Source organism: Rutidosis leptorrhynchoides, chromosome 5 (genome assembly GCF_046630445.1).
Source record: "Rutidosis leptorrhynchoides isolate AG116_Rl617_1_P2 chromosome 5, CSIRO_AGI_Rlap_v1, whole genome shotgun sequence".
In the NCBI taxonomy this organism is placed as follows: domain Eukaryota; kingdom Viridiplantae; phylum Streptophyta; class Magnoliopsida; order Asterales; family Asteraceae; genus Rutidosis; species Rutidosis leptorrhynchoides.
Genome location: NC_092337.1, coordinates 430,391,122 through 430,404,279, shown reverse-complemented (window position 1 = coordinate 430,404,279; position 13,158 = coordinate 430,391,122). Strand labels below are relative to the sequence as shown.

General features: G+C 33.2%; 1 protein-coding gene across 1 annotated transcript; it reads right to left on the bottom strand.

Annotated features, from left to right (window-relative positions):
- Positions 1 to 7,003: 7,003 nt before the first annotated feature.
- LOC139847583 (uncharacterized) lies at positions 7,004 to 11,662 on the bottom strand. The gene is made up of 13 exons (XM_071837278.1): positions 11,521 to 11,662; positions 11,290 to 11,351; positions 11,054 to 11,125; positions 10,594 to 10,669; positions 10,329 to 10,399; positions 9,998 to 10,099; positions 9,618 to 9,707; positions 9,437 to 9,511; positions 9,289 to 9,321; positions 9,038 to 9,109; positions 8,023 to 8,091; positions 7,703 to 7,764; positions 7,004 to 7,347 (listed from the first exon to the last, which is right to left on the bottom strand). The coding sequence occupies exons 1-13, from the start codon at positions 11,576 to 11,578 to the stop codon at positions 7,320 to 7,322; spliced, it is 870 nt and encodes a 289-aa protein (XP_071693379.1). The 5' UTR covers positions 11,579 to 11,662; the 3' UTR covers positions 7,004 to 7,319.
- Between the last annotated feature and the right edge of the window lie 1,496 nt (positions 11,663 to 13,158).

Sequence of the window (13,158 nt, the reverse complement as noted above, 5' to 3'; positions counted from 1 at the left end):
GAGGCAACGTAGGTGGGTCGAGTTAATAAACGACTATGATTGTGAAATTCGTTATCATCCCGGGAAAGCGAATGTGGTGGCTGACGCACTAAGCAGAAAGGAACGAGAACCAATTCGAGTACGAGCGATGAACATAAAAATTCGCATGAATCTCAACTCACAAATCAAAGAAGTTCAACGAGAAGCACTTACTAAAGAAAATATAGGAAATGAAATAATGAAGAAGTATGAGAAGCAACTCGTTATGCGGGAAGATGGAATTCGATATTTTGCAAATCGTATTTGGGTACCGAAGTTGGGTGGATTAAGGAAGTTGATATTGAACGAGGCACATAAGACAAGATATTCGATACATCCTGGAGTTGGAAAGATGTACCAAGATCTTAAGACGCATTATTGGTGGCCTAATTTAAAAACAGACGTTGCAACATATGTTGGGGAGTGTTTAACTTGTTCCAAGGTTAAAGCAGAACACCAGAAGCCGTCAGGGTTACTTCAACAACCAGAAATCCCAGAATGGAAATGGGATGGTATTACCATGGATTTCATCACGAAGTTACCAAAGACTGCCTGGGGATACGACACCATTTGGGTGATTGTTGATCGTCTCACCAAGTCTGCACATTTCTTGCCTATAAAGGAAACGGATAGAATGGAGAAACTATTACGATTGTATATAAAGGAAGTTGTTTCAAGGCATGGAATACCTATTTCCATTATATCCGATCGTGATAGTAGATTTACCTCAAAGTTTTGGCAATCACTACAGGAGGCACTAGGAACTCGGTTGGATATGAGTACCGCATATCATCCACAAACCGATGGACAGAGTGAGAGAACGATTCAGACTCTTGAAGACATGCTCAGGGCATGTGTGATCGATTTTGGAAACGGATGGGATAAATATCTACCGTTAGCAGAATTCTCGTATAATAATAGTTATCATGCGAGCATTGGAGCTGCGCCATTCGAAGCATTGTATGGAAGGAAGTGTAGATCTCCTATCTGTTGGAATGAAGTAGGAGATCGACAATTAACTGGTCCCGAGATCATACATGAAACGACTGAGAAGATAGTGCAAATCAAGGAGAGATTGAAAACAGCCCGTAGTCGCCAAAAGAGCTACGCCGATGTTCGAAGGAAACCATTAGAGTTTCAGGTCGGGGACATGGTTATGCTAAAGGTGTCACCTTGGAAAGGTGTAATACGGTTCGGCAAAAGGGGTAAACTGAACCCAAGGTACGTAGGCCCGTTCAAGATCATCGAACGCATTGGATCGGTAGCTTATCGACTCGAGTTACCGCAACAACTCGCTGGAGTACATAATACCTTTCACGTCTCAAACCTTAAGAAGTGTCTTGCAAAGGAAGACCTCACCATTCCTCTTGAAGAAATCCATGTCGACGAGAAACTACAATTCGTCGAAGAACCAATCGAAATCATGGACCGTGAAGTTAAACAGCTCAAACAGAGTAATATACCGATTGTTAAGGTTCGTTGGAATGCTAGAAGAGGTCCCGAGTTTACTTGGGAACGCGAGGATCAGATGAAACGAAAGTATCCGCACTTGTTTCTCGATAACGCAAAATAGGTACAATTTTAAAATTTCGGGACGAAATTTATTTAACGGGGAGGTAATGTAACGACCCGCACTTTTTCGATCATACTATACTTATAAGATTAATATTTACATAAATTAAACCTTGCCAACATGATAAGCAATCCAAATTGTCGAGATTTATATTTCCGAAAAGAGTTTTATACAACGTTTGACCGTCTAGTTTGACCGATGATATCACGAACTATACAATATATGATAATTATACGTTTGTGTATATAAATGTATATATACATATTTAACATGATTAATAAATGTTTTAATATCTCATTTTGTATTAATAACAACAAGTTATATGTGTATTTTGAAACTACTAACTTAAGTTTTCAAAACGATAACAATACGTAACGTTATTTGACTTAAATACTTAAGACTATAATGTTTATACATATATTGTATAAGTAATGTATTTAATCACTTTTAAGAACTTAAATACATAAAATCATATAAGTGTATTCACAAAAGATAGCTATATTTGAATCCTCATTCCATTTTTCACAAAATTTCTATACGTATATTTAGAGTATTTGTACTCGTATCATACCTAGCTCCTATACGTATTTACTAATAGTAAATACACATCAAAATCACCACCTAACCAGCCATTATTCATGCCCTTAGAGCTAGGTAATTACTTTTGAATCATTGCAAGACTAATTACAAAAATACAAACTAGAATTTTGTCATGTTATCCTTAAAGATCACATTTTTAGGAGTATATATGTATCATCATTTTTGATTCATTTTTACTTCAATCTCTTAACTAAAAACACACACTCTTTCTTACTCTCTAAACTCCGTAACAACCCAGCAAAATTCCATAAAGATCTAGCTTCAAAAACCATACTAAAACACCATAAGAAAACCATACAAAAACATTTTAAGAAACCCTCCAAGAACACCAACTTACTTCCAATCTTTCATCCACTTCTATCACCCTTTTGATTCTAGCTTCTTACTCCTCTTTTACAGCAAACTTATCCAAGGAACTTGAGGTAGAATCTATGTTCATAACCTTATTCAATTCATATATATATAGCTATCTTATTTTGTGGTACAAAAGTTTAACAACAAGAACATAGTTTGAATGTTTTCAAACTTGTTTGCAAACTAAATAGATCCTTCTAACTTAACTTTTAAAATACTTCAAGACCTGTAATATAACTTATGTATATACTAATTTAACAAGGTAAAACTTGGTTTTTCAAAGTATAAGTATTTTTAGAAAAATGGTCATTAAATGATTTTGTTGTAACAAAAATGTTTAACTTCATATGTTTCACTAATGTTTCACTTATGCCGTATGATTTTGAATACAAACCAAGGTATTTACAGTTCATAGTCTTAAAGAAGAACTCGATCCAAGAAGATGGCAATTTGAATCAACGAAAACGGACTTGTAACGAAGAAACTATGACCGAAACAAAATTGGTTATCCTAGACAATTTCAACTTCGGGATTCATTGGAAAAATTTACATAAAATCACATACTTCTAAGATAACATGATATTTTATATATATGTACTCATAATTCAATTTCATATGGTTCAGGATCACCCGTAAGCAACACGAGAAGATTAATCATAAGATCCCATGATTGTACGCAACACGTCATTTGACAACACCGGTACTTTATGTACGCAACACGTCATTTGACAACACCGGTACCATGGGTCAAGATTAATCTCGACCAATACATTTATGATGGGGTTTTACGGGAGTTTTATTTATTTCGTTGGGGGTTGTATTTATTCATTGCGGGTATATTAAACATCTAAAAATGAACCATTAAAATTGAATTACTAACATCGGACTGCTAACTACGGACTAAGGAATTATTCAAAGTATTAAAAGTATAACAAGTATATATTTATAACGTTTGTTTAAAAATGAAAACATATTGATATATTATATATGGATAGGTTCGTGATATCAACCGGAAGACCGAGTCAAAATATATATATCATCAAGACAAGAGTGAGTATATAGTCCCACTTTTAAACTCTAAATATTTCGGGATGAGAATACATGTATTTTATGTTTTACGATATGGACACAAGTAACTGAAAAATATGTTCTACGTTGAGTTGTACCACTAGCATACTTCCCTGTAGCTTGGTAACTAATATTTACAGCGGTATTGTAAACGCGAATCCTGTTGATAGATCTATCGGGCCTGACAACCCCAATCGGACTGGACGACCAGTATTCAACGGTTGCACAGTACTTCGTTTTGTGACTACACTTGGTACGGTGTAGTAAGATTTCATATTAAAGGGAATATGCGACGTGAAAATGTTAAGTATGGTTACCAAGTGCTCAACCACTTAGAATATTTTTATTGAAATGTTTATATACGAAATCTTGTGGTCTATATATATATATTGCTGCGCACTAAACCTATATCTCACCAACTTTATGTTGACGTTTTTAAACATGTTTATTCTCAGGTGTTAATTAAAGCTTCCGCTGCATTATGTTGAATCTAAGCAGGATCATGCGTACTCATATTTGTGTCAAAAATAAAACTGCATATCCGAGGACGTGTGTTGTAAAATATGCTAGAAATCGTGTTGTTATTATCATTTGTAAAGTTTGTAAGTCGAAGATTATCGTTAAACGATAATCATCTTTTTATTGTCTAAAGCTTGTAACAAAAATAATGGTTTGATTTGTAATGTATAATATATGCAGTTTTCCTTTTTAAAAATGTCGCATATAGAGGTCAATACCTCGCAATGAAATCATACGTTATCTAACACGTTCTTATGGTTAAGGACGGGTTATGACACAAGCAGCCCATCAACGGCTATAAAAGGCCCAGCATCACATCCATTTGGCCCCTTAACACAATCATTAGTCCCACCGACATAAACATTCGACCCAAACACAAATTCCAAATCAGGAACACTATGTCGACCATCACAATTAATAAACCCACTCATTTTTTATTTTATTTTTTGACAAAAAAATGAAGAATATATTAATAGAAGCCGATACCTTCATCAAAACGATGAAGAATGGTAGTTTCTGTCATTTATATAATCATATAAACCTCTAAAATGATGATGTCATCATTTCACTAATTACCTTTAAATTTACTTATGGTGATGTCAATTATTTTATACATTAATTCTACTTAATTAAAAATAAAAAAAATACAAAATAGAAACAAATAATAATGCCGATAATATATATATATATATATATATATATATATATATATATATATATATATATATATATATATATATATATGCATGCCGATTTTGAAGACCATACGGTTTTATGATTTTAAACTATATATACAAAACAAAAACAAATACAAACCGATAATTTCATTTTACTATTATATTATATTATTATTATATTATATTATATTATATACCTATATACTAAAATGCGTGGCTGGTTTCGTCGTTTCAGTTATTTCGGATTGTCGTTTTGAGTCTGCGTTCGCACTACAAGCGGCCCCTCAAATTCAGCTGAATTTACACAACGGTCCCTCAACTTTACACTTTTTCAGGGGTAGAAAGCGTAAATATATAATTTTATTAAATAAAAGAAACTAATTCCACCCGAATTTTTAACGGGCCCTATCTTATCGCTCGGTGCGAGATAACTTTTTTCGAAATCACCGTTTAACTCGAAAAAATCTAACGAACACAACGGGACTAACTACGCTCGAAACGGACATCGTTAAAAAAAATTAAATATTTAGGGCTATATTTCGGGTTGTATATATTATGAAAAATAGTCCGAAATACTTAGCGTTTTTAAAAAGCGTTCGTTTTGCGCATAGTTAGTTGCGCCGTGTTTGTAAAATTATTTCGAGTTGAATGGTGATGTCGGAAAAATTTAACTCGTACCGTGCAAGAAGATATGGCCCGGGAAAAAATTGAATGAAGTTTATTTAAGTTTTTTAATTAAAATAGTGAATTTACGGTTTGTACCCCTGTTTTGGGGGTTGAAATTGGTAAAAGGTTAAAAGTTTGGGGCTGTTTTTTTGTTGTTGTGGCGAATGTTGTTTTGGGTTTTTTTTTTTTTTTTTTTTTTTTTTTTTGCCAACTTTTTTGCCAAGCGACATCGTCCGGCCAACTTTTTTGCCAAGCGACATCGTCCACCATAACTTTTAGTATGGTAGGAGTTAATATATTCAAGCCCAAATATATACGGAGTACTAGCCACATCTAATTACCCAAGCAAGACAACGTATTATTAAATAAATAAACAAATATCATTTGATATAACCGATGTGACTAAAACAATTTTTTTTATGATAAGGAAAACAGTAATTGTGATGAAAATTGAAAGATGTTGGTGGGAGAATGAATGTAGTTCATTTATCCTGATCAAGTTAAGTATATCAATATGTTTGTAAAATTAAGGACAAGTTTCTTAGTCAGAATTCGTGGTTCAACGGGTAATTAAACTAAACAACTTTAACATTAAATTCACTTAATATCTAAACTATATCACTAAACTGTTTCGTTTAAACAAACTCGTGATTTCACGGGTCATTTCACATACTAATAAGCCCACTTATTATAAAGAGATATGAGAGTTAAAGTAGCTTATACATTTATTTGAATAGGGCATTATCAGTAGCAATTGGGCCCCTATAAATGTCTTTGGGCTGTATAAATGTTTTGAAAATAGTCTTCGGCCTTCCATTTATTTAAAGACACTACAATGCTTAATATTAAAAAGGCAGTTTTTAACTAGGGTGTAAACAAGTCGAGCTACTCGCGAGTTACTTGAGTTCGACTCGTTAAAAGTTCGAGTCCGAGCCCGAGTTTGAACTTATTTTTAAGTTCGTTTAGTAAACGATCCCGAGCTCAAGCTTCTCGAGATCGAACAAACTTGTGATCCTAAGATTATTCCCAACCATGTCGGTGATGTCAGAGGTAAATTGTGCACTTTTTGGTATAAAAAAATTGGTTTTTGACTGTGAGTGTATTTGACCCCTATTAACTCAAACTGTCAAGTTTTTGTGCCAAATATTTGGAGTATGATGTGGTAAAATCTGATTGGAAATTGAGTGGGAAAAATAAATACATAACAGAAATATATACTCTCCCTCACTCTGATTGGCCCTACTCTCTCCCTCTCGCTCCTCACTCTTTCGTCATTTTTTTGACTGACCGAACATTCCGTCACAACTAACGCTGGGATAAAAACCAGCCTAAACGATATTTTCTTTTAAAAACAATAAAAATATGATTTTTGTAACAATATAATTTATATACTAATTCGTAAAAAACCAAACCCGATATTTTTACCAGCTTTCGGTTTAATTGACAGGTTTTTCAAAACTGGTTTGGACTTGCTCCTCTCTATCCTCCATATATTAGAGCAAACTCCAGGAGTTGATGCCACAAATAAGAAACAAAAACACCAGGCATTGAAATTAAACTATTTCAGCAATTGCAATACAATATTAACTATTAACTAGACTTTGCATACATATTTATAATAAGAAATTAACTGTATCATTGATGTGAACAAATAGACATTGATCATATATAAAAAAAAACATGGCTACAACACATGTAACCCAGTCGACGAAGATATACTACCCACGAACGGATAGAAAGTGCGTCTCAATGCTTTCACTTATTGGGCATAAAAATATCAGTATATAGCACGCTAAACAAGGCTTATATAAATAATATTCTTCGAATGAGCGCTTTCATTTGGTTCAAAAAACTGCCTTGACTGTATTTTTCCTGTTTAATAACAATGAGAGAACAAGGTCAATTATAAGCAACCGTACTATATTGGAAACTTTACCATGATATCCTATTAACACAAATCAATATGGATTCAGTTAGAGCCTTAGAGGTGACAAAATGGTTAGGTCAAGTGGGTTGATAATGTGTTAGGTTGAGCAATATGATTGTTGTTGGGGATTCTTATAAGATTTTATTTACATAATTATTTGTTTTTCCTCTTATTATTTTTTTGTTATTAAAATAACTTATGAAATCATCTTTGACACACTAACAACTTTTTTTCCTAAAAAATGGACAAAAAAGAATATAAGAGTTTATTCAGGTACAAGAATGCAAATGGTATGAATACCTGGTCAGCGCTCTCGGTTGATCAGCATTTGAATCTAAACCATCAGCAAGGTCCTTGACACCCTGCAGAAGAATAATGTCACAAAAATTAGCGGATGATTAATTTTTTTATGGTGTAGTTCTTTCTAATAATAGGGTTTGTCTAACCTTAGCCCTTAGGGCTATCTATAGAAAAATCCTTAATAATATCATAAAATTGTTGCATTGTTTGTAAGTTAGAATATCATAATGGTGCATTTTATCAGTGACATACGTTCTATCTTTACGAAAAAAATAAAAATTAAAAAAATAAAATAAAAAACAAAGCATCAGCAAACTAACCTCAATATTAAGCCCTCCGCCAGAAGTAAGATAACCACCAAATGATTTGGCAGTAAGTTTGAATTGTTCCTGTATATGCAAGTAAATAAGTGAATATCCATTATTCAATAAGTTATAATATGCAATTTAATACACATGTTCTAAGTTGCAAATGAGTTATTAACAAAGCATTATAAGCCATTTATAGCTCAATGATACAATGGCCCTGTTTACTTTTTGCTTAATAGGCTGAGGTGAATCAATGACTTATTCGGTCACCCAAAAACCTGTTTACTTTTTCCTTAAATTAATGAAAATGCTGGATAGAAGCCTGTTTCATTAATTTAAAAACTACACTTGTCCCCATACAGCTTTTCTTTTCTCAACCCTTCTCAATATTACCCTTCAAGCACTAATATCATCCCCTATATACATATATCAATGTTTTATTTTAAAAATTATTTCGATCTCAACAACAGCCTCCGAATTACAAGCTTTTTCCGGTAGTAATTACAATACATGAAATCATAAGCAGGTTTGATTATTCTTTTGTTATCTCTGTTTTTTGCTGCATCATCACCATCGCTTCTAGTACACAAACTCTGTTATTGTTGCAAATTTCTAAAAAACTAGGGTTTTAGTGGTTAATTTGTTGATCTTACGATGTGGGTAACTTAAAGGTAATATAGGGTCAACGAAGAAGAGGGGAAGAGATACCAAATAATTTTTTTTTGACCGAAGAAGAAGAAGAGCATAGAAATATAGAATATATATCAAATTAATTTCTTGGACTGAAGATATTGTGGGCATGTAAGGAACGAATATTTAAGAAGGCACCGAGAGATTTGGAATTAATGGTGAATTGGTGATATTGGTGGATTTATTTTACCAAACAATTAATCAACAATTCAACAAAAGCAAATATAGTCATTCCATATCCATATTGCCATCTTTATCCATATATAACTTAATGGAAAGAAAGTAAACAGCCCCAAAATGTAGTATCGGAAATAAGCGACTAAGTTAATTGTAAGACCTGTGCTTTGGGAGTGATCTTGTTTCCTTCAGCTACGTTGCAGAGGTACCACACTCCACGGTTGGTAAAATCCTATTAGCAGGGGGAAAAAAAAAGTTACTACATCCTCCAAAATAATGAAATTGATCAGCCATCGATATAACTCTTGGCGCAAACTAAGTTGTAACATAGTATATCTTAATAAACCCACAAGGCGAAACATAATCATAATTCAAAAACATGTATTTACTAAAAACTGAATATATGTGAACCTGCTTTTCCTCCAATGTCATGATCTTGCCATTCTGCAATGAAAACACGTCTTTTATAAAAGGCGAAACATAATCATAATTAAATAACAGTGCTAAATTGAAAACGTTGACTACCATGGTCAAAGAACATTCAAGAAAGAACACTCACCAAACCATTAACCATTTTATTTAGTGAATCCAAGTCGTAGCCTATTTGGGATATATCATCATGGACACCAGCCACCTGTTTCAAAAGTTCAATAATTTATGCTTGGAATAAGTTCATATGGTAAAGCGGATGCTAATGAACAAGTAATACAATAGTCTGATAAATCGGTTTACAAACATACCTCACTTTGAATCAACCTGGATATTTCCACTTGCTGATCCATTTTTCCATCCAAATTCTCGATTCTCTGGGTCAAGTGTTTCTTGGCAGCCTAATTAACGAAAAACACGGAACGATGTCAGAAAGCATAAACTTAGATGCAACAATAAACGACTACCGAAAAGAAAATTACAGAATCATGTCTAAAACTGAAAACAAAAAAAAAATGTTTAGTTTATGGTGACAATGGTTCATGTGTTACTTTGAAATTGCTTTGATCTAGTACCTAACACAGTATGTTCCAAAGATTAAAATTAAAATAAAAAAAGGAAATCTGATATTAATGATACAGAAAAGAAATACAATATTAAAATTATGCAATATCTTTCATAAGAAAGTTACCGCGAGAGCATCTGTCACTTGGTCTAAATGCTTTGTCAAGTTTGATACGGCGTTTGACATATTTTTCTTTGTCACGTACATGAGGTCAGAGAATGATAAACCCTGAATATACATCAACAGAAAGATAAAAGGTCAAGCTTTACACACTTCAAATACCGAAATTAACAAAATATAAAAATATAATTTTGTTCTTAATATGGACAAACTATTATCTTTAGGTCTTCTTTTGCCATGAGTATGAGTGCACTACAGATATAGATATATAAAATCCAAAACAAAAATCAACTATTCAAAATCTAGCATACAAATTAAGAACAAACAAGAAACGAACCTTCCACCACATGTATCCATAACCCACAGCACCCACTGTAGCAGCTGGTACCAATAAAGATGAGACACCGCCTGTATCAACATGAAGTTATAATTAAAATAGATCAAATTCAGTTACAAAATCAGAAAACAGATAGTTGCCTCAATAACGGTCCACTGAATCATATGGCATTTATAACTTCGAATGAAAAAATAGAAAATCATGACAATATAATGCAAGCCAGAGTAGTATATGTTAAACACACGCAAAGACAAAGGGGACATACCACCAGAACCACCATTCAGAACGGTGATCTGCCTTGAGGAAGCCATCTGACGAACTTCCATTGCTAATCGGCGAACCTGAAAGTTTTGTAAGTACGAAAGATAGTAATAATATATTAGTAAACATATATAATCAGTGTGAATTATCTTTGTTGAAGTTACTACATTTCTACATTATGTGAAAATGAAAACAATGAATAAACCTTATTAGTTTTGCCTGTTAACTTAGACTCTAAACAAGTTGGTTTTCACAACAAAAATCAATACATATTGTAGCTTGCTTCATCTAAGAAGGGTTGCTCGAATTATGTAGAAATTTCAATATTTTTTTAATAAATTCCAATAATTCTCCAATTTTAAGGTATATGCACTCTAGGAAAGCCATCATGTTTTCATATAACTCCATATAACATTTAACCGAAAAAATGAAGATACAAAAACAGCTTATTGCAGAAATGGTACCTGAGCAGCAATAGCTTCAGAATGATCTTCACCTCCCTCCACATTCTTTCCTTCATGTCGTTTTATCAATTCCTGCCCATTTCAAACAACCAAAACTCACTCTCAAGCATAGACCAAATTTACATACTAATAACTTAAGTTAGCTATTTAATATCAAGGGAGAAGGGAGAATAGATTAAATATTAAAAATTAAATAAAATTATAAAAATGAAGGTGTATATACTAGCAGAATCTACCTGAATTTCAGCCAATAACTCAGATAATTTACCATTTTTCATCATCAATGCACCTGTATACCCTACACAACACAATACATCACGTCCAATTTTAATAAATCAATTCAAAATCATACACATATACCTCTGGAGCAAAATGAAAAAAAATTAGGGTTTCAAAGGTAAGAGATCTGATAAATACATAAACTGTACGTATAGATTTAGATACAGATAGCTATATGTAAAGAGAACCTGCTCCGGCAACGATAAAGATCCTAGAAAAACTCATTCCAGCTTGCATCATCGCCATCTCTCCGCTTCGATTTTAGGTCAACAAACAGAATTTTTTTTATTGTTCGACTACTTATACGGTCTAAAGCTTCGAACGACGCCGTTTATTCTGTGATTTGCGAAAGCCACACGGAAACTTATACGGAGTAGATAAATACGTATTGTTGTGAATAATTTACATGAACGGTCCTTATATTACCCCTATATTTTTTTTATATCCTACTATGCATGGGAAACATTGTAGTTTCAATTTTACCCTAATGTCGTTTTGCGTTTGCGTTCACACTACACCCGGCCCCTCAAATTCGGCTTCATATACACAACGACCTCCAACTTTCTACTTTTTTAGGGGTAACAAGCGTGAATATATAATTTTGAAATAAAAATAAAAAATGATTCCACCCGTATTTTTAACGGGCCCTATCTTCTCGCTCGGTCCGAGTTAAATTTTTCTGAGACCACCGTTCAACTCGAAAAAATCAGACGGACACAACGGGACTAACTATGCGCGAAACGGACATCGTTAAAAAAATACTAAATAACGGGCCCTATATTCTCGCTCGGTGCGAGCTAAATTTTTCCGAGACCACCGTTCAACTCGATATTATTTTACGAACACAACGCGACTAACTATACGCGAAACGGACATCGTCAAAAAAAACACTAAATATTTCGAGCTATATTTCATACATATACGTACACGTTCAACAAACAACCCAACCTACTAGATATATTAGGTACCAAACAACGTATATACAAATATGACCGCGTGTTGAATACAACCGCAGCAACGCGCGATCAAATTTTTTCTAGTTTTGTACTAAATGTTAATGGTAGTTGTGTACATTATTTATGTAATGACAAGAATTATCCTCAAAATTTGAAATTTTTCATAGGAATGATAGGGCGTTAGGTTAGATGACATCAAAAATATATGAGGGTGATCTAAAGGACTATTTGTGTAATTTCTTTTAGTAAATTACATCCTCACAACTATATTTCACAATAAAATCATAGAATAATAAGGGTGTTTAATTTACCCAAAAAGGCCATGACATTAATTGCGTCAAGACGGGCAAAAAAAACATGTTACATGGGTGGAATATGCCACTTTTCTCTAGGGAGGAATGCACCTCATTCCCATTTTGGTTAAGGAATGTACATGATTCGATGTACATTTGAACTGAACTGAATGTAGTTAGTGGAGATTCAACTTATGTCATAACAATAAATTTATCCAGTTAGTTGATTTGTATAAGGGCAAAAATGAAGATATTTCAAGTGCTCTTACTAATTCTTGATCAATGATTCACAACTTGACTTGCGAAAATGCCAGGCTTTGTGGTGAAAATCAAGAACTTAAGAAAATAAATTTTTGGCTTTGTAATCTAAAGTTTGTCCCCACCAAATGAAAACATTGATGAAATATTTGGTTCCAGTCTGCTATAATTCGTCACAAATTCATGAACCAAACACGTTGTGACGACCCGGGAATTTCCGACCAAATTTAAACTTAAATCTTATTATGATTCTGACACGATAAGCAAAGTTTATTAAATCAAGTCTCAAAATGTTTTAACAATTTTTCATGAATGCATT